The sequence below is a fragment of the Sander lucioperca genome, chromosome 1 (genome assembly GCF_008315115.2).
Source record: "Sander lucioperca isolate FBNREF2018 chromosome 1, SLUC_FBN_1.2, whole genome shotgun sequence".
In the NCBI taxonomy this organism is placed as follows: domain Eukaryota; kingdom Metazoa; phylum Chordata; class Actinopteri; order Perciformes; family Percidae; genus Sander; species Sander lucioperca.
Genome location: NC_050173.1, coordinates 48042754 through 48065635, shown reverse-complemented (window position 1 = coordinate 48065635; position 22882 = coordinate 48042754). Strand labels below are relative to the sequence as shown.

The window sequence follows — 22882 nt, the reverse complement described above, 5'->3', positions numbered from 1 at the left end:
GGACAACACGCCGGACATTTCACCTGGGCTCCCCGGACCTAAGGGTAATACGGGGACTATGCCAAAGTCCTCATAAATCAAAGAGCGGAATTGCATTCGTTAGTGTCTAAATAACATAAATTCTCTTTTTCTTTGAAAGTCCTCATTTACCACTTGACCTGATTTTGAGTGTATCCCAGTGTATCAGAACAGCGACGCCACTGCTGGGTTCTATATTGCAGTTTCATACACATTTCTGATACACACGGTGCATTTTGGCGGGCTGTCTTGTGATTGGCTGGTTTACGCGCGTGGGCGGGGCCAAACGGAAGTCGGCTGGAAGCTCCGCCCACACATGCCCGGAGCATGGCCGAGAGACGTCGCTTGTTTAAAACTTAAATGGACCACACCTGGGAAGCAGCAGCTAGACGTCATGGACTTACTAGAGGATTAAATACATACAGGTAATGTTTATATTTGTAAATATAGTTCCATTTTTGCATGAAGAAGTGTTTCCTTTTTGCAAGAAATGACTGTAAAGTGCTATATATTTATAAGCATGTGCGATGTTAGCTGAGCTAGCTTGAGTGGCTATCAACATGTCCTACTCATTAAGCCTCAGGCTAAAGAGGTGGAGGACAGCAGGTAGAGATGAGGACAGAAGCAACATTGTCAGCAGGTCAAATTTGGTAGTTTTTAAAATGAAAGCTAGCTAGGTTAAGTTAAGCTGTGGCTATGGCATGGCTTAACTAGCAGGGCCTAGCCACATGGTCTGCTCGTTAAGCCTCGTTTAGCATTCACGTGAAGTGGATGCCTGCAGAGAGGACAGGAGAGGAGGACTAGAAAGCAGCTAGTTGGCAGCTCTGTTTTTTTGGAATTGGAACAAAAAAGAACTAAGAGGATGTATTGATATCATCTTTGGTTTTCCTGGTCTGTAAGTACTAAGTTGATTAACAAGTTTATGTAACTGCCTGTCTGTATCCACCTGTAGCTTTTGTAATTGCTGAGGTCTGGACCTGGTAGCCTTAACGTTTACCACAGACATTGTGTTTGTTTTAGAGAATTTAATATTTTCTTAGTAGCCCAATATTATTTTGTTTAAATATAAAGTTGCAGTGACACAGGAAGGCTGGAAGATATATAATTAATAGGAGTACTTTCAGGCCATTTAATAAATGTAATGTGTTTATGATGTTCTATTAGTGTACTAAACCTGTAAGATAAATTAATTGGTACCCATAGTAACCAACCACAATGATCAATATACAAAACATGAGGGGAAACAGACCTGACAGGTATCTGGTGCCATGTGTAGAGTATTATTTCAAAAAAATTGTTAAAAACAGTGTTTACTGTTAATATAGATTTCCACACTGTTCATTTAGTTAGCTGAGGGCAGAGGCAGTAGTATAAAGCACCATGGTTTCTATAGCAACCAGTACCTGCTTACTGAGCCTCCTGCAAATGTCTGGGTTTAGACTACTTTCCAAAGATATGACTATGTTGAATCTAGTAAACGTGTAGAGGGGATGGGAATGCCTTTTCTTTTGTAGTTTTACATACTTTTGACCATTCTTTGACCAGTCAGGTGCATGTTAATTTGAATAATTCTAAAACAGATCTAATGCCAGAAGCATCGCAGTGATAACATGTCATGCCCTGGTTCTTTTTAATGTCATAATAATCTGTAATTCATATTGACCAAAGAAACCAAATTTAAAAGGACTTTGAACCCAAAAAGACAATGTGAATCCCATTACTTTCACATGAAGATAGAGAAAATGTAGAGCGTATGATATAAAGAGAAGAGAATCAGACAGAATATGTATCAATTTAAGATTTTATCCTGAAAAACTAAACACAGCTGCTATTAGTTAAAACTTTTTTTCTTGCTACCTGTCTGTTATTTTTGGATGATAACACTGAGCAACATGGTCTATGAAGCCTACTAGAGATTCGCTCGATTTGGTTTTGACTAGAGAAATTATCTTATGTGGTCAGTGACTTTCTACACCATCAGAAAACAGTCAGTTGGAGGCAGGATGAAGTTTAGTCTGAATGTGGTCCAGCACAGCTGGAGATTAAAGCAACTGTCATCCTCCTCCTGTTAAGTAGTACAGACTCCCACCAGCCTGTTACTTTGTGAGAAAGATGTTGTTACACTTTTTATGTATTCTTAAAATAATAAAATATGCATGGTGCAGTTATGAGCACATCATTGGCTTCTGTCCAGATGTGGCTTGTACATTACTAATTTACCCAGAGTTTTGTTTTCTGATCATGCTTGTCCCAGTGAACATTGTAATCCTGACAATCACTTTTGGTAATTTAGGCTGTGACACCTGTAAACCGTAAACATGCAGCGGCGTAGACGCATTAATCCAAAGGATGATGCAAGATTTTATGTTACTGCTGAAAGTGACAAAGTGGGACTTGACATCAAGTACATCAATGCTGTAAAAGGTAAGTTTAATCTTCTGACTGTTTAATCATGATTCAACTTTAATACATATCACTTTTTGCCACTTATTTGTTGTTTTGTCTTTGATGAATTAGGCCGTGGCATCTTCACCTCTGTTCCATTTGAAAAGGGAGACTTTCTATTGGAATACAGAGGTGATCTAATAAGCAAGCAAGAATGTGAGAGGAGACAGAGAATTTACCATGACCTCCTCAAAGTGTTTATGTTCGAGTTCCATTTTAATGGAAAACTGTGGTGGTACGTATATATGTCACTGGTTAAACTAATCAGAATTATATGACTCTTTTCTCTTTTCTCACATCAGGTTAATTACATTGCATTAGTATAAAAACTGATTGTTTTGAAAATGTTACTTGTGTTTTTGTAGTGTTGATGCAGCAATAGAGAATGGGTCACTTGGCAGGCTTGTAATGACGACCATATAAACCCTAATGCCAAGATGAAGTACCTCACTGTGCAAGGGAAGCCCCATCTCTGTTTGTTTGCAGTTCGAGACATAAGTCCAGGAGAGGAGATCACCTATAATTATGGTGACTCAGACTGGCCGTGGAGATGCAAGGTGGTCAAAATTTGACTTTGTGAAATTGATAGTTCTCATATAAGAAATGCTTAACCATAGAACATTTCACATACCAAAATAATGTACATTTCCATCTAGCTTCAGGTAGAACATGATTTTTATAGCTTTTGTTAGCAGTTTGTTAGCACCACCAGTCCTGATGCCACCTACCCAGCACACCATAGCAAAGATGATACTGACCATTACAGACTGGTAGAACAAAAACAATGAAGTCATCAAATGCTGTGTTCATCAGAGTATAGTTTTCATAGTCCACGGTCTACATTATGTTTTGTTTTTTTCCTTTTTACAGGCCCTTGATGACGAAATGGCTCCAAAGAGTTGTGATGACACAAAGTCCCATCCACAGTTGATGAGACTGAAGAGGTATATCTTCACAAAAGATAGATTTTATAAATATCTTGCTCTGATTGTTAATATCTTAGAAAAGTTGTCAGTGAGTTTAAAAGCAAGGTTTCCTCTGTCTTTCTGTCAACAGAAGAATGTTTTCTTTTTTATTCAGATGTCAAATATCCTCTCTAGTAGTATGTTCCCAGGACTTTCTCTTTATTGTCCTTTGTCTCTGTTTCATCTTCTACAGCTGACCACTGAGAGCAAGTGCATCCATACAGCTGTCAACCACCCAAATCAGACCAGTCCAGAGCTCGGCCCACTCACCAAGGTTGGAGAGGTAAATTAAATCTGATGTACAACTTAGTGAAGTTATTTGTGGCAAAATTTAAATCTACCAACCTATTTCAATGTTGTGTGTGTGTGTGTGTGTGGTGTGCGGTCGCCTGAGTAGAAACATGCTTCTGTGGACAATGTGAGTAGAACATGCTTATGTGGACAATGAATGGAAGGACATTGTCTAAACATGCTTTTCAAGCTCAGTCAATAGAATATCTGAGTGTATGTGTATCCAACGGTGAACCCCACCCAAATATGACTTGGGAGGACCATACAGTTTAGAGGGTCATGTCACCAGAGGCATCACTTTGGTTTTTAAGAACACTTGGACTGCCTGCATTTGATCTGTATGTTGGTTTAATGTGAATGGTACATTGTTTGGTACATGTAGTGGATGAGCACCCTACTAGTACACTGGGCTAAATCAGTCCTGACACTGATGCTAACACAAATCATCTACAATCTAAAACTATGAAAAGGATAAAATCTTCATATAGGATAAGCTTACAGCTGCGTATAATAGAAGTGTGATCATATAGCAAATGGGCTGGCAATAGCTAAACACGACAGTAAGCAGATGCGTATGTCAGAGTATAGTTTTCAGCGTCCTCACAGACTGTAGTCACTGCCTCGCACTGTCCAAATGCACTACACAGAACGGCTTTCTCAGCAGACTGACCCATGTTTGTTACACACAGTCGCGATGCACTACTAGCACAACATAGCAAGAGGATACTGACCCCAGATTCAGTAATGGTATGACACATTCCACATATCACGCCAATTTGGTCATCAAATTGTCCTGCCTGTTCATCAGCAGTATAGCTTTCATAGTCCATGGTCCCCTACACCATACGAGTTTGTTGTCTTCCTTGTCCTGCTCATCTACAGTGTAACCCTGCATGACGAAATGTCAGTCATTACTATAAAGTTAGTTGTTGATGTGAACACTTTTCCACTAACCTAGCTCCACATACACACACCTGACTGCACGAATGACACGCACGAGTGATATCTGGACAAAATCGATATAGTTTCCTCATTTTTAGATCAACGTATCCTGCATGCTGATTGTAGATCTAGACACCAACAAGTTGGTCATATTGCCAAGTTTGTACCCATTTGCAAGTTTTCCTTCGTCTTTCGGCCTCACACCAGAAGAATGCTGTTATGTTTTTCACTTGTCAGACTGTCAAAATCGCCTGTCTCAACCCCTACCGTCCAGTACGCGTTCCATAGGGCTTCTCGTCTTTCATTGTCATGTCCCTGTCTCTGCCTGTCATCGTACTACAGCGTGACAATGAGAGCAAGTGCATCCCATGAACCAGCTGGCCAACACACCCACATCAGACCAGTCCAGAGCTCGCCCAATCACCCAAGGTTGGAGAGGGTCAATAAATCTGATGTACAATCGTAGTGGGTTACTTGTGGCAAAAGGTTAATCTATACCAACCCCTCCCTATTGTCAATGTGTGTGTGTGTGTGTGTGGTGTAGTCGCGCAGTAGAACATGCTTTATGCGGACAATGTGAGTGTAGAACATGCTTTATGTGGCAATGACAATGGATAGGACATTGCACTAAACATGCTGTTTTCAAAGCGTTTGTTACAGTCGAAGGATATCGAGTGTATGGTATCAAACGGTGAACACACACCGACCAATATGACTGGGTAGGCACCCTACAGTTAGTAGGTCATGACACCAGAGCGCATCACTTTGGTTTTTAGACACTGAGACACTGCTGCATTTGATCTGTATGTTGGTTAATGTGAATGATACATTGTTTCGGTACACTGATCTATAAAGGGGTGAGTCACCCACGTGCAACACCACTCGATGAAAATTCATGACAAGATGTCATTTAAAAAGAATCATTAGAGCCAGAAACTATAAAGCACTAACCCAGTCACTCCAGGTAAAAGCGTACGCCACTATTCTAGAAGTGTGCTCATTCTAGCAAGGGCTGGCAATCGAGAAAACCAAAACGACTGAAGTAATCAGGCTGTATTCATCAGAGGATAGTTCCATAGTCTACAGACTGTAGTCATGTGGCCTGTTCAGTGACTAACAGAACCGCTTGCAGAGACTAACATGTGTCCACAGAAGCACTCCGAGCACTACAGCCCATGAGATCGTTTCACAGAATGATACACACGGGATTAACTCATGTCTTCAAGATATTATGCTAAGATAGATGGTTGTCGTGTGTACAGGCCCTGACTGACGAAATGGACTCAAAAGAGTTGTGATGCCACAAAGTGCCCATCCACAGTAGAGTGGTGCGACCTGAAGAGGTAGATCTGCACACAAGCATAGATTTTACTAAATATCTGTCTGCGAGTGTTATATCTGTAGAAAACAGTCTGTAAGTGATGCTTTTAAGCAGCAAGGTTTCCTCTGTCTTTCTGTCAACAGAAGCATGGTTTCGTTTTTTAGTCAGAGGTCACATATCCTCTCTAGTAGTACGTTCCAGGACTTTTTCTCTTTATGTCCTTTGTCTCTGTTTCATCTTCTACAAGCTGACCACTGAGAGCAGTGCATCAACAGCTGTCAACCACCCAACACAGACCATGTCCAGAGAGCTGGGCCCACTCACCAAGTGAGAGCAAATTAAATCTGATGTACAACTTAGTGGTTATTTGTGGCAAAATGTTAAATCTACCAACCTATTTCAATGTGTGTGTGTGTGTGTGTAGTCACCTGAGTAGAACATGCTTTATGCGGACAATGTTGAGTAGAACATGCTTTATGTGGACAATGAAATGGAAGGACATGTCTAAACATGCTTTTTCAAGCTTCAGTCAGTAGAATATCTGAGTGTATGTGTATCAAACGGTGAACCCCACCCAAAATATGACTTGGGAGGACCATACAGTTTAGAGGGTCATGTCACCAGAGACATCACTTTGGTTTTTAAGAACACTTGGACTGCCTGCATTTGATCTGTTTGTTGGTTAATGTGAATGGTAAGTTGTTTGGTTACATGTAATGGATAGGCACTATTAGTTATACTGGGGCTACAAGTCAGCTCCTGGCACTGAGGCTAACCACAAATTCCCCATCTACAATTTAAAAATATGAAGAAGATATATCTTCATATAGGATACACTATAATAAGCTGTGTATAAATAAGATACGCTATAAATAACAATAAAATACACTGCCTCAGCTCCACACACAGGAATAGAGGGGTTGTCGTTTATAGTTTTCAGCGTCCCTCTCATCTGCTGTCTGTCACTGCCTCCACACTGCAATGTGATGTACAACTTAGTGAAGTTATTTGTGGCAAAATGTTAAATCTACCAACCTATTTCAATGTGTGTGTGTGTGTGTGTGTGTGTGTGTAGTCGCCTGAGTAGAACATGCTTTATGCGGGACACTGCTGGAGTAGAGCAACTGCTTATCGACAATGAAATGGAAGCATGTCTAAACATACGAACATGGACTGCCTGCATTCTGATCTGTATGTTGGTTATGTGCAATGGTAAGTTGTTTGGTACATGTAATGGATAGGCAACCTATAGTCGTACATAACTACCCATTTCTACAATTAAACAGATGAAGAAGGGAGATCTTCATAAACTATAAAATCAGCGCGTAAAATAGAGACGCTATACAATAAGCTGTGTTATAATAAGATACGCTATAAATACAACTACAAATACAATGCAATAAGGGTAAGAGAGGTATGAAGTAAAAGTAATATGTGCACATTGGTATGGATTTAAAAGGGATTAGATCATGCCAGGTAAAATGAAACTACTTTCGTCCACTATGTGGCATAATATAAATACGACAATGACATGCTTTCGCCAATAACAGTGTCAAAAATCCCCGCACTGGTGGCGCAACAGGATCCTCCTGGACAAGTGTGTTATTGTGGGGACCGTATCTCCTTCCAGTGCTGCTATCGATGCACAGGTTAGATATTTAGTGAATTAGTATAGAGTGTACATGTGTTGTGCTCTAACCACTTAAATAGACCTGCAGTGTTAACATTATTTTACTCAAAATGTGTTACAGTTTGTTCAGGGGTCTGGCATAAATCCTGCCTCAAGCAAATTACAGGAGATTACTTTCACAGCACAGCACAGGTGAGTATCTACTGAGTGAGTGTTGAACTTGAACTGTCTATAAGATTCAATCACCCTGTAAAATAATTTGCTTTATCACCAATTCAGGCGCAGCAGTCTTTGAGGTTCTGAGGATGAACTGCTGTCAGATCAGGACAAAATTCCAACTCCAGAATTGGACCAAATATCATCTGATGAAGCTGAGGACATGTCTGACAAGGAATACATACCTGACTCGGAGGATGATGAATATGATTCAGATGCCAGCATACCCTTAATGTCAAGTCAGGCAAGAGCTGCACATATTCAAGTAAAACCAGTCATACCTGATGTTGGAACATCTTATGGGTCAGACACAGGCACCCAAGTTGTGGCCCAGTACATCAAAATGTTGGCCACCCCTTAAAAATAAGATGATTCCCAATGCTGCTGACACATCTAATTCAGCAAATTCTATCAAAGACTCATCAAAGGAAAAGCCAGATGATGAAGCTGTGACTCATGAACAAGAATTACCACATCTGATTATGAGTAAAAAAAATTACTGTTATGTTTGTGGTAAGCCACAAAGCAAAATTTCCCGCCACTTGAAAACACACAAGACACATGCTGAAATTGTCCATGCATTTTCCCTTCCTGAGGACTCAAAAGAGCGCAAGATATTATTAGAAAAAATGAGGAATAAGGGAAATTTTAAACACAACACTGCAGTTTTGCAAGATGGAACAGGATCACTGAAAGTGAAGAGAAAGCCAAAAGCTAAAACACTGGCAGGAAAGTTTATTCACTGTATGTATTGTCAAGGGATGTACATACGTAAGGAGCTTTGGAGACATGTCCGCAGATGCCCCTGTAAGCCAGAAAACGAAGATTTGGATGACAAACCTGGGAGAACCAAAGTACTGGGCTTGGCTGCAGCTCTGGAGTCTACATTCTGTCAGCAGCAATCTCAAGTGAGGTGAAGCTCCTAGTGTCATGAGCAAGATGAGGTGGCGCTATCAGTGTGTGCGATGACCACTCTATATATTCAGTTTGCACAGTCAAGCTCGTACAACAAGACATGGACAAGACCCTACAACAAAATATGAATACATTCGACATGAAGCCCGGACGTCGGGGCGGCTGTTGTTATGCCGTGGTGACCCTTACGACTTCGCACACATGTATCCCACTTCAACATGCGGCGCTTGGTCTCAGACTGCTAACTCTTCCAGAGCAGTGTGCAGCAGTAAAGAAAGTGTCAGAGTGTGATGAGAGCGACTCGCAGTCACCGAGAGAGACACGAAGCCTTGCGCTGAAACGGGCGCATGACACTGCAGAAAATCGGTGCAGGTTCCTGACAGTATCATATGTAGGGACGACCTCATGGACCGGCAAGATGAAGGCTGATCAACATAAGCAACGCATATCGACGCGATACACATAAATACCAAAGACGTGGTACACGCCACACCTCCACGTGTGGCGGAGTTGGTGTGCGGCACAGTAGCTCCTGCACAGCACCAACTGAGATGATAGCAAAATACGAGCACACATCAACCTTCGCCCGATACGCTGCAGAGATCAGTTCCGTATCATCATCAGTAGCCGTGCAGAGACATCTGCAGAAGCTGCCGTGCGTGCAGCGTGAAGGAAGAGGCGCACACTCAGTAACTATGCGCAGCTGGGCATAAAATCACACTTGCACAAATCTCGGTACCACGTTCAATATCGCCGCTATGACGTGCTGGGAAAGTGTCAAAAATGCGCCGCAAAGTGTGCATGAAAGGGACAACACAAAGCTCCATGAAGATGTTGCATGGGGTGTCAAGACTGAACAGAAGCTCGCAACTTTTTCAGCCGAATTGAACAGTGGGGAAAAGGGCAGAAGGTTGGCAGTTCTGCTCACACCAAGTGGTGGAGCTTTGTCACTCTTGCAGTAGAAAACTGAATGTGGCGTTGTGCCACAAATGTCTTCCTGTTTGCAAAGACCAACGTCAATGAGCCCACTACAGAGGACGGCTGTTGCGAGGTTCATGCAAGCCAGTGTGGAGCAAAGCACCCGGAGTACCTCAGGTCAACACAACTCAGGAAACTGTTGCACACTCTCACAAGTCCTTAATTTAAAAAACATGAACTTGATCAGTTGCAGATTCCTGGGGTCACGACTCGTGTTCACCGCGACTCTACAGTTACCAGTTCCCACACACAACAATGGCTAAGATTCCAAACTGCTTTGTCATGGAGAAAGGACCCTTCAAGCATGCAGGAAGTCACTGGATGAGATGAAATTGAAGGTTGTACCAGAATTAGCCCTTGTAGATATTATCGAGTGTTTGGTTTTGTGCCTTTGAATGTTACATTTTAAACATCTAGACTTGCCATAGTCAGCATCCTTCACAAGATCACCTTTCACGTCCAAATATGAGTTGAGGATTACTATAAGAAATATAAGCATAAGTCTACAGTATGGCTGGACAGTAATTCAAAATTGTTTGTGGAGGTGCAGTTGAATTACGTTAAATATTAACTAATATCATATTGTGTAGCATTTACATGGATGTGTTTATCTTATGTGCTCATGGACCACATTAACATAACACAGGTATAATGGCTCAAACACTCAAGTAAAATAGGTACTTTGCAAAAGTGGCAGTACAAAACCACCAGGCCTACATCTCTTTCCCTAGGTCTTTTATTTGATGTGGCTATTCAACCACAGATTTGTATGTCCAGCTATTTATATGAGTTTTACTAATGCATGTTCCAGATGAGCATTACGTTTAAGTGACGCTGAAGACAGTGGGGCGCGAATCTGATTAACGCAAACAGAAGTCACAGCAACAGAAGTTTGGAACTGTGGAGCCTGTGGATATGACTTACACACAGAGCGAGGGCCATGACATTGGAGGCTCTGGTATGTTAACTCACTTCATAGTCACTGCTTGATAAATGTATTTTTGCCTGTGACAAAGGTAACTTTGTTTAAATTGTGTGTTCAACAGGATCAGGTCATTTGTGTCGTCCACAGTAAATGAGAGTGTACTTCCCTCTGAGGTAAGATCAGATCAAGAGGTGTTATTGCTTATGCACAGAAGAAACACAGTGGTTTATAGCCATACAATGGAATTCTTACTTTGCCCAAGTCCCTAACAGAACAGTTCAATATAAGACAAATACACAACACAAATAGAATAAATAAAAAATATTAAATTTAAATATAACTTACAGTGTACAGTAAACTAAGTTGGAATTAACAGAAAAAAAGAAAACTGAGTTGAATAAGGTGCTCTGTGCACACAGTTACGCTAGGTGTCGATAGTCATTCAGACAAGTCACAGTGTCCTTCTTGGGAGGGGCACGATGGTGGTGGACTTGAAGCAGGTGGGGACCGAGTGGTGACACAGAGTGGTGTGTCCAGTATGCCCTTGTTGGCCATAGTCCCTCCCTTTCAGCTGGTGTTGAGGACGTTGAAGTGAGCGGTTTGTTTTCTGTTGCAGTCTGTGATGTGTTGCAGACCTTGCCACATGCTCCAGGATCAGCAATGGTGTAATATCCCTCCAGCTTCAGTTGTATTGTCTCTCGGCCTGTCTGATGATCTACGCAGGTCATATCTGGCCTTCTCTAGTCCTCAGTGTCACCTGGGACAAATGCAGCAGAGCGCGCACATAAGCATGGACACACTTCAGTTAATCCAGGGTTTGTCGTTGGGGGTAGGTCTTGCAGCGTGTAGTGGGGTAATTTTTGTATTGCGAATGTAGCCAGTTACAGCTGCAGCATAGTCCTATAGGTCCACAGTACAGTCCCCTCTCAGAGCAGGAGTTTTAAAAACACACCCGGTTTGTACTGTTAAAGCAGTCCTGAAGCACTAGTTCAGATCTTCATTCCACAATTTAATAGTTTACTTACTTGTGGTTTGATAGTCCAAGTGCAGCGAGGCACAGCCTTGTAGGCGTTTCACGTTGCTGTACACTTGGTCGAGCGTATCTCTCCCTCAAAGGAAAGCTCATGTGTGATGGTACTTTGGTAGGACGCTCCTGAGGTTGCAGTAGTTAAAATCACCGGCCACGATGATGGATGGCATCTGGGTGTGCAGTCTCCAGCTTGCTGATGAGGTCCTGTAGCATCACATCAAGCAGAGGCACAGCGCTGACTCGCTGGTAGATAAAAGGTTCTGCACTTTAGCATTAAAGTTCAATGTCCGGTGAAACCGTGTTTTCAACAATCTGCACATTCCACACCATCTGTTGTTAATGTACACACCGCCCTCCCCTGGTCTTCTTCGAGGCTCTGTGCGGTCTCCATCTTGGATGGAGTGTTGTGAGCAGGAGAACCGAGTTTGGCGTGCTGTCAGAGAGCCAGATCTCAGTGAGAATAAGATCACAACATTCCCTTATCTCACGGCTGAGTTGTAGTCCTAGTTCTCAGCTCGTCCATCTTATTTGTCAAGAGAGCGGACATTAGCCAGCGTGGTCCTGTAGCTCAGCCTAGCATGTAGCCCACCTCTCTTGCCTCGTCACGCTGTGGGCGCAACGGTGTTGCTGTGTCTGCCAGCTCAAAGTTCAGAGGCAGTGTGTGAGCTCGTGTTGGACATTGCCAATGTCCAGAAGTTCTTCCTGCTGTATCTTACTGTCACACACACGAGCTGTGCATGTAAGATGCACAATACTAAATAAACAAAGTTACGTCAGTGTCAGGAGAGAGAAGCAAACACCAAGTCCACTGTGGGCACCATGTTGAATTGTGAAGCACCTTAATGTGCTTTGAATAAGACACATCCTTTTTAGGCCAGGTATGAAAGGAAGAAAAAGCTAAATAAAAACTCATACCATTTTAAAAAGAATAAAATGAAGTATAGGAATAAAACCGAAGACCCAAAAATGACTTTGCAGTGTATTCTACACATGCCACAAAACTGCAACATCCACAGTTGGATCATCCACGGATGATTATGCACGTCTCTGTGATGTTCCTGTCTCTGAAGTTTTCAACTATCAAAATGCAGAGTACTCTAAAGAAGGGATGTAAATACATAGCCCTAAATTTAACTGTACTGCATTTGTACAAAACATCTTGTCTGCAAGGCGAGCTATACACTTAATTTATAATCGGAAAATGTATACTGAATTGAGATAACCTCATCTCTTCGTATGTTCTCTGATTGCCAATGATTACGTTCTATTAATTCTCTTATGGCCAGTTGTAAAAGACTAAAAATGATGAGTCACAAAATCCCACAAATGAAGATTAAGAGGTTAAAAGTAGTATTATGGCAGATTGTTACGTACTTTGTGTTATGTTTCAATATCAAGACTAAACTTTCAGACAAGTCCTACACTATTTAGCTAACCCTATGAAATCAGATTTAAACTGAAAATCAGACTTTAAATCCCATAGTCTTTGTTTCTTTTAAAATACGGTGTGTTGAAGTAAAATGCCAAAATAACTTAAGACATGTTACTAATTGTAGTATTACTAAAATTAAATTAATTCAACTACTTAAATTAATTCAAATATCAGAAGGTTTAGCCCCTTAAATAGATGAACAGCAAAGACATTCTAAAAATGTTTTAATGCTGATGACTTTAATACACTGTATTGTCCACACTCTAAGTGGGCTAGTAAAGTTGGTCAAATCACATCGAGTGAGCAATTAACTGATACCCAAAGTGATTATAAGAAAAAACACATTTTGTTTGTGATATATGTTGTTCTTGTTGCCTATCTTCCAGGAATTATGTGATAAAGAACATGGATCCAGAAGAGTGGCAAAGAAAGTGTGGTCTAAGGCTGAGGTCGCCGCAGTAATGCGACACTTCAAAGATCATATAAGTAGGGGGAAACTGGCCACCAAAACTGAATGCAGTCACTGCAAACTGGTGGAAGACCCCGTGTTGGCACAAAGAACAGTGCAAAATATAAGGGACTTGTTAGAAATAGAGGAATAACTGCAAAGAGGCAGTCACAAACGAAAGATTTAAATACACTGACAGTTGTGGTGGTGTGCTTGTGTTAATATGTTTTAAAAAGTGTGGCTCTTGTGTTACAAGTTATCTGCCTGTTATAGGTTGTAATAATGGCATTTTAAAGGTTCAGTACAAACATAGAAGGGGAATTATACAAAGAGGCCATCACAAAAAACAATTTATTATACATTTTATTAATTTATTTTGTTATGAGCAACCATAGGTCTTTTGAAGTTGGGTAAGAATGAGAATCAAGCAAAAAAGCTAAAATAAGTTATTGTCGCGGCACTTGTGTTGTGTGACAATCTATTGTTTAGCTGTTCCAGGCTGCTATCTGGCTGTTAGTCAGTGTCACTAACTAACAATGGTGATATTTGAGTTGTACAATAAAATAATAATTAAGTCCCATTAATGCTTGGTGGTGTCAGGTTAATGTGTATTTATGTTAATGAGCAGTATATTTAAGTGACGTCATTGTCCCTTTAAAGTCCCAATAATGTTTGTTTGGACCTTATAAGTCACATATTTTTCAAAAGGAGAACTGTCTCTATAAACCACAATAGTTTTAGGGTGGTGTGTATCACACTCTGAAGGGTGTATCTGAAGTCTAAAGTGACCTGAATTTTTTTCAGATTTTTTTGAGTGTTTTAATCTAACTCCCATAGCTCTAGGACCTCAGGAAAGGGTAGTCCATCTAAACCACCACCGGGCCTGTTTGGAGAAAAAGTCCGGCTAATCCACATAGACCTGTATGTGTGTGTGTGTCTGTGTGTGTATGTGTCTTGTCTGTGTGTGTGTGTGTGTGTGTGTGTGGAGAGAGTGTGTCTGTGTGTGTGTATGTATCTTGTCTGTGTGTGTGTGTGTGTGTGTGTGTGTGTGTCTTGTGTGTGTGTGTGTGTGTGTGTCTGTGGTGTGTATGTGTTGTGTGTGTGGTTGTGTGTGGTGTGTCTTGTGTGTGTGTCTGTTGTGTGTGTGTGTGTGTGTTGTGTTTCTTTGTGTGTGTTTCTGTGTGCGTGTGTCTGTGTGTTTCTCTGTGTGTGTGTGTGTGTGTGTGTGTGTGTGTGTCTGTGTGTGTGTGTGTGTGTCTGTGTGTGTCTGTGTGTGTCTGTGTGTGTGTGTGTGTGTGTGTGTGTGTGTGTCTGTGTGTGTGTGTATGTGTGTGTGTCTGTGTGTGTGTGTATGTGTGTGTGTCTGTGTGTTTGTGTGTGTGTATGTGTGTCTGTGTGTGTATGTGCGTGTCTGTGTGTGTATGTGCGTGTCTGTGTGTGTATGTGTGTGTCTGTGTGTGTGTGTGTGTGTGTGTATGTGTGTGTGTCTGTGTGTGTGTGTGTGTGTATGTGTGTGTGTGTGTATGTGTGTCTGTGTGTGTGTGTGTGTGTGTGTGTGTGTGTGTGTGTGTGTGTGTGTGTGTGTGTGTGTGTGTGTCTGTGTGTGTGTGTCTGTGTGTGTGTGTGTGTGTGTCTGTGTGTGTGTGTGTGTGTCTGTGTGTGTGTGTCTGTGTGTGTGTGTCTGTGTGTGTGTGTGTTTGTCTGTGTGTGTGTGTCTGTGTGTGTGTCTGTGTGTGTGTGTGTATGTGTGTGTGTGTGTGTGTGTGTGTCTGTGTGTGTGTATGTGTGTGTGTCTGTGTGTGTGTGTGTGTATGTGTGTGTGTGTGTGTGTGTGTGTGTGTGTGTGTGTGTGTGTGTCTGTGTGTGTGTGTCTGTGTGTGTGTGTGTGTGTGTCTGTGTGTGTGTGTGTGTGTCTGTGTGTGTGTGTCTGTGTGTGTGTGTCTGTGTGTGTGTGTGTTTGTCTGTGTGTGTGTGTCTGTGTGTGTGTCTGTGTGTGTGTGTGTATGTGTGTGTGTGTGTGTGTGTGTGTATGTGTGTGTGTGTGTGTGTGTGTCTGTGTGTGTCTGTGTGTGTGTGTGTGTATGTGTGTGTCTGTGTGTGTGTGTATTTGTGTGTCTGTGTGTGTGTGTCTAAGGGTTGGACATTAATGTGCCTTTCGAGGTAAAGCTTTATTGTCATTATTCAACACGACGGTACAATTAAAAGCAGAAGTAGCTCCCTCCGCGCTACACAGGAAATGTATAAACAAGTATTCAAATATTTAGATTGGAAAAAAAAACGATAAAATAAAGTATTTAAAAGTTGCACTGAAAGGAAGAAAGCTTATATTATACAATAAAATGTACACAACATTTTTTCACATTTTGAATATATTTTACAAGTGAAATGTGTGACATATGTGACTGTATTGCTCTTTGTGTATGTGTGCGTGTGTGTGTGTGTGTGTGTGCGTGCGTGCGTCTGTGTGTGTGTGTATGTGTGTGTGTGTGTGTGTGTGTGTGTGTGTGTGATTAAAAGTACCAATACCACACTGTAACAATACTCAATGTCCTGCATTGAAAATGTAACCTAAGTAAAAGTCTGTAAGTATCATCAACACACACACACACACACACACACACACACACACAGACACACACACACACACACACACACACACACACACACACACACACACACACACACGTAAGTTCCCGGTTGTTCAGCGCTGGAAGAAGTATTCAGATCCTTTACTGCAGTGAAAGTCTGTAAGTATCATCAGGAAAACGTAGTTAAAGTGGCATGAAAAGAATAGAGTCAAGTAAAGTACAAGTACCTCAACAGTTGTACTTAAGTACAGTACTGTAGTAAATGTACACAGAAAAACATTTTCACTGGCGCACACACACACACACACACACACACACACACACACACACACACTCACACACACACACACAGAACCAGACACACTCACACACACACACACACTCACACACACACACACACAGAACCAGACACACTCACACACACACAGAACCAGACACACACACACACAGAACCAGACACACACACACACACACACACACACACACACACACACACACACACACACACACACACACACACACACACACACACAAGCTTTTAAACCGCAAGCTCGGAGGCTGGAACCAATCAGCACCCGGGAACGACCTACACGCCTCACACAGTCAATCATTCAATTAACCAATCAGCATAGTTAACCTGTAGTCTGACACACACACACACACACACACACACACACACACACACACACACACACACACATAGACACACACACTTTAAGTTTATCTCCATCTCGTACGTAAGAAACAACCTCAGACTTTAGCTGACATTGCCTGAAAATTCCTCCTTTTTTCACCTTCAGTTTTTCAGGTTTTCCGTACGTACCGTATGCCCGAAATATTTAGAGTTTTAATCTGGGTTAAAGTGCTCATCTCTGCTCACTGCTGGTCTCGTCCAGACGCCTCCGCGACCCTCCAACGCCCAATTAACCAATTACAGCGGGTCAGTCATTAATGGAGGCCGTTAGCGGCGTCCAGGAGTTCACAGTCGACTAATCAGCGGATTCATCATTAAACCTTCAGAGAGATGCAGAAAATTGAGGTCATGTGAAGTTAACGTGGAGGGTCTGTGCCAGGAGCGTCTCCCGACAAAACATCCGTCTCAGCAAATTATTATTTAGTCTCATATTTGGTCTTTTTAATTCCCTGAAAACAAGCCAAAGGGCCAACAGAGCGACATCATCCTCTCATTATAGGCTTCCAGTTATGGAATCATTTGTGCGTGTGTGTGTGTGTGTGTATATGTGTGTGTGTGTGTCTGTATGTGTGTGTTTGTGTGTGTGTGTCTGTATGTGTGTGTCTGTATATGTGTGTGTGTGTGTCTTCATGTGTGTGTGTCTTCATGTGTGTGTGTGTCTGTATGTGTGTGTGTTTGTGTGTATGTGCGTCTGTATGTGTGTGTCCGTATGTATGTGTGTCTGTATGTGTGCGTCCGTATGTGTGTGTCTGCATGTGTGTGTCTGTATGTGAGTGTGTCCAGTTATGGAATCGTTTGTGTGTCTGTGTGTGTTTGTATGTGTGTGTGTGTGTGTGTGTGTGTGTGTGTGTGTGTGTGTGTGTGTGTGTGTGAGTGTGTCCAGTTATGGAATCATTTGTGTGTCTGTGTGTGTGTGTGTGTGTGTGTGTGTGAGTGTGTGTGTGTGTGTGTGTGTCTGTATGTGTGTGTGTGTGTGTGTGTCTGTCAAGACTGGAGAGGAGGCTTTTAAAGTGCACAGTTTGTGTAGATAGGAGGGACGATGGGAAGGAAGGAAGGAAGGAAGGAAGATGGGAAGGAAATACCCTCAAACAACAAAAACAGCAACCTCTCTGCAAGCTGCCCATTCCTTCTGAAAATACCATACCATGTACTGTAGATAAATGTGATTGCTGACATTCCTAGTTATATACTGTACATATATATATATATATATATATATATATATATATATATATATATATATATATATATATATATATACAGTGTTGTGCCTGAACGCGTTCATTGAACTTGTTTATATTTTGGGCGACCGTGAACTGAACGTGGTGTATTACTGCCTGATGAACGTTACTGTGAACTTTCTCATTCTGGTGTCCGTGAACGGCACGCTCTCTCAGTTTAACTTCCTTCAACAGGGGGCCAGATTTCTACAGAGCCTTCCAGGCGAAAACCCGGCTAAAACACACTGTAACCAGACTTTAATATGTAGCAGAAAAAACACACAATCATCAAACAAAAAGCAGCAAGGAGGCGCCGTATGATCATTTAAACAAGTTTTATAACAAGGTCGGTGAGGATGGGAAACAGCTTATATTTCTGTGCAAGCTTTGCCTGCCGGCTTTCAAAAAGAAAATCTGAAAAAAAGAACTTTTAACAAAATGTTAGAGTATGAACTATGAACTGAACTAGTTCATTTTAAAATTTGTGAACTGAACTTTGAACTAGTTCATGTAGAAAGTGAACTTTCCCAACTTTTACGTAATACCAAAAGGGTTCTCCAATGTTTTCTCAGTTAGCCTTTTGAAATGATATCAGATTAGTAAACAGGATGGGCCTTTGGACCATTGGATGAATGGTTGCTGATAACGGGCAATGTAGATATTGCAGTAAAGATCAGCCACATCTTTCTAAAACAGTCGAGAACCCTTTTACAATTATGTAAACACATGATGTAATCTGAAAACTGCTGCCCTGGTTAAAAAAACAATGCAACTGATCTCAGCTGGTATTCTGTCTATAATGGAGTGGAATGGAAATTTCTATGTGACCCCAACTTTTGACCGGTAGTATATATATATATATATATATATATATATATATATATATATATATATACACACACATGTGGTTACACAACCACAAGCACCAACATACAGCCCGGTCTCACGGCAGTTTGTGTAAATGTCACGTTACTTTTAATCTATTGATACGTGTTCACGGGGACGTTTTTCTCGTTTTTTACGTGGTGGCCAGCATGAAAATGTGAAGTAATGTATTTCAATGGGAAGCATATTTCGTGATGACAGCACAAAAATGGTAGGGAGTAGAATAAAAAGCCGAAAATCCGCGTAGAGAGGTTGGAGAGGTGGTGGATGGGTCAAACAGCACAGGACTTTCACCTGGGCGAGCGGGGATGGCGTTTAGTTTCCTGTAGTCTTCCTAATCACAACCATCCCGTTATTGTTGCGCGTCCCCCGCGGCTGTCTCCCGGCGTGTGAGGCGCCCTTTCCCCTTAGGGTATTTAGTGCTGGCCACCACGAAAAAAACGAGAAAAACGTCCCCGTGAACACGTATAAATAGATTAAAAATAACGTGACATTTACACAAACTGCCGTGAGACTGGGTTGCAACATAATATTAAAATGTCAATTGCTTACCTATTGCTCTACACTTTAGGATTGCCCAGCCCCTCCCTACAGAAAGGACCTAATGAGGCAAACCTGCATGCACTCTGCTCAATTAAGCTAGTGAACAGCTGATCTACACACACACACACACACACACACACACACACACACACACATACACACACAAACACACACATATCACAGGCAGAGCCATCGCAAAACAACCTACTGAACAGGCCTATGTCAAATAATGAAGTAACAAGCTACAGTACACTGAAATTAACGATTAAGCAGCCACCAAACAGTATTAATTTTGGGAACAGGGACCCAGTGAAGAGGCAGAAAGGAAGCCTTTTCACAACGGGATAAACAAATGATTGGCTCTTGGTCAAGAAATGTGAACGTTGTTCTTTGATGAGGCTTTTCTCTTTGAGAAAGAGCAATGGGCTGATGACATGTTGACTAAAACATAACAGGGTATATTTAGGATGATACACATGAATATGAGAATTATGTAGGCAAAGATTACGTGTTGATTTTGTTCAGTGTGGTCAGGCTGTTTTCATGAAGCATTTGTACAGTTCATGTCCTGAAGAAGTTAAGGAGAAAACACAAGACTTTCACCAGGAAACAGGTGATCATGTCCTGAAGAAGTTAAGGAGAAAACACAAGACTTTCACCAGGAAACAGGTGATCATGTCCTGAAGAAGTTAGGGAGAAAACACAAGACTTTCACCAGGAAACAGGTGTTCATGTCCTGAAGAAGTTAAGGAGAAAACACAAGACTTTCACCAGGAAACAGGTGTTCATGTCCTGAAGAAGTTAAGGAGAAAACACAAGACTTTCACCAGGAAACAGGTGTTCATGTCCCGTTAGAAAAGGAAAGGAAACAGAGAGTTTTATTAACTTTAGGGAACAAATGGAGCTACGTCACGTTCTGCATTACGTGTTAACAAGGCAGCGCTGCAACCATCGTCTTCAAGGCATGTAACCCTAACCATTGCCTAATCCTAGTGCCTTCCAGGCAGCGCTGCCTGGAAGACGACACTGGGGGCTTCAAACACCAAACACTGCTGTGCTGCGAAGCGTCTGCCCTCAGTGTTGTTGGCAAACTTTCTTTTTCTTTTTACTTTATTGACAAATTGTCAAAGTTTGGACAAAGTTTCCAATTGACTGAAGCTATGTTATTGTTACATTTTGTTCAGATATCAAGGTCAGATATTATATTGCCTAAATGTTTAGTCTAATGGCATAGCAACCTGTGTTTTAAAACAACCCGTTCTCACTCCAAACTGGTAAAATAAGGACGTTTGGACAGTGGCTGTCAGCGTCTGATGCAACGAAAAAGGCGTCTTTCAGTGTGTTTGTGTAACTCACCGGGGAGAGCAGCAGTTAGAGAGGATTTAGAGAGAAGTATGTAAGGAGGTTGGTTGGGGGGGTGGATGGGTCAAACACAGGACTTTCACCAGGAGAGAGGGGTTCACGTCCCGCTTGTCACGCTTGCTATAGTCGCTTATTTCTTTCCTCCCACGTGTCACAGAACCGTACGCCCACCCACGACCTTTTCCTTAACATAACTGTCAAAAGGGACGCCACTAGTCCCGACCAAGCACGTTTACTTATAGCGCTAAAGGGACGGCAATAGTCCCGACCAAGCACGTTTACTTATAGCGCTAAAGGGACGGCAATAGTCCCGACCAAGCGCGTTTACTTAAAGCGCTAAAGGGATGGCAATAGTCCCGACCAAGCGCGTTTACTTATAGCGCTAAAGGGACGGCAATAGTCCCGACCAAGCGTGTTTACTTATAGCGCTAAAGGGACGTCAATAGTCCCGACCAAACGCGTTTACTTATAGCGCTAAAGGGACGGCAATAGTCCCGGCGCTAAAGGGACGTCAATAGTCCCGACCAAACGCGTTTACTTATAGCGCTAAAGGGACGGCAATAGTCCCGGCGCTAAAGGGACGTCAATAGTCCCGACCAAGCACGTTTACTTATAGCGCTAAAGGGACGGCAATAGTCCCGGCGCTAAAGGGATGTCAATAGTCCCGACCAAGCGCGTTTACTTATAGCGCTAAAGGGACGGCAATAGTCCCGACCAAGTGCGTTTACTTATAGCGCTAAAGGGACGGCAATAGTCCCGACCAAACGCGTTTACTTATAGCGCTAAAGGGACGTCAATAGTCCCGACCAAACGCGTTTACTTATAGCGCTAAAGGGACGGCAATAGTCCCGACCAAACGCGTTTACTTATAGCGCTAAAGGGACGTCAATAGTCCCGACCAAGTGCGTTTACTTATAGTGCTAAAGGGACGGCAATAGTCCCGACCAAGTGCGTTTACTTATAGCGCTAAAGGGACGGCAATTGTCCCGACCAAGCACGTTTACTTATAGCGCTAAAGGGACGTCAATAGTCCCGACCAAGCGCGTTTACTTATAGCGCTAAAGGGACGTCAATAGTCCCGACCAAACGCGTTTACTTATAGCGCTAAAGGGACGTCAATAGTCCCGACCAAACGCGTTTACTTATAGCGCTAAAGGGACGGCAATTGTCCCGACCAAGCACGTTTACTTATAGCGCTAAAGGGACGGCAATAGTCCCGACCAAACGCGTTTACTTATAGCGCTAAAGGGACGGCAATAGTCCCGACCAAGTGCGTTTACTTATAGCGCTAAAGGGACGGCAATAGTCCCGACCAAGTGCGTTTACTTATAGCGCTAAAGGGACGGCAATTGTCCCGACCAAGCACGTTTACTTATAGCGCTAAAGGGACGGCAATAGTCCCGACCAAGCGCGTTTACTTATAGCGCTAAAGGGACGGCAATAGTCCCGACCAAGTGCGTTTACTTATAGCGCTAAAGGGACGTCAATAGTCCCGACCAAGCACGTTTACTTATAGCGCTAAAGGGACGGCAATTGTCCCGACCAAGCACGTTTACTTATAGCGCTAAAGGGACGGCAATAGTCCCGACCAAACGCGTTTACTTATAGCGCTAAAGGGACGTCAATAGTCCCGACCAAGTGCGTTTACTTATAGTGCTAAAGGGACGGCAATAGTCCCGACCAAGTGCGTTTACTTATAGCGCTAAAGGGACGGCAATTGTCCCGACCAAGCACGTTTACTTATAGCGCTAAAGGGACGGCAATAGTCCCGACCAAGCGCGTTTACTTATAGCGCTAAAGGGACAGCAATAGTCCCGACCAAGCGCGTTTACTTAAAGCGCTAAAGGGATGGCAATAGTCCCGACCAAGCGCGTTTACTTATAGCGCTAAAGGGACGGCAATAGTCCCGACCAAGCGCGTTTACTTAAAGCGCTAAAGGGATGGCAATAGTCCTGACCAAGCGCGTTTACTTATAGCGCTAAAGGGACGGCAATAGTCCCGACCAAGCGTGTTTACTTATAGCGCTAAAGGGAC

At 42.4% G+C, this 22882-nt stretch overlaps 1 protein-coding gene across 2 annotated transcripts; it reads left to right on the top strand.

Moving 5' to 3' along the window:
• Positions 1 to 10: 10 nt before the first annotated feature.
• Positions 11 to 3752, top strand: LOC118495803 (histone-lysine N-methyltransferase set-1-like). Of its 2 annotated transcripts, none has more exons than XR_004898248.1 (4): positions 11 to 443; positions 2312 to 2442; positions 2536 to 2698; positions 2829 to 2872. XR_004898248.1 is itself a non-coding variant. In XM_036004996.1 (4 exons), exons 2-4 carry the CDS (start codon positions 2337 to 2339, stop codon positions 3623 to 3625), a joined length of 273 nt encoding a protein of 90 aa, XP_035860889.1. In that variant the 5' UTR covers positions 11 to 443; positions 2312 to 2336; the 3' UTR covers positions 3626 to 3752. The 2 variants fall into 2 exon arrangements, 1 of the variants encoding a protein (XP_035860889.1); XM_036004996.1 differs by lacking the exon at positions 2829 to 2872 and adding an exon at positions 3622 to 3752.
• Positions 3753 to 22882: the final 19130 nt, after the last annotated feature.

Bases quoted from the DNA above. Each gene is read 5' to 3' on its own strand.
- LOC118495803 (XM_036004996.1), top strand. From the start codon at position 2,337: ATGCAGCGGCGTAGACGCATTAATCCAAAGGATGATGCAAGATTTTAT. The intron at 2,443-2,535 runs GTAAGTTTAATC...TTGATGAATTAG, and splicing joins GTACATCAATGCTGTAAAAG to GCCGTGGCATCTTCACCTCT.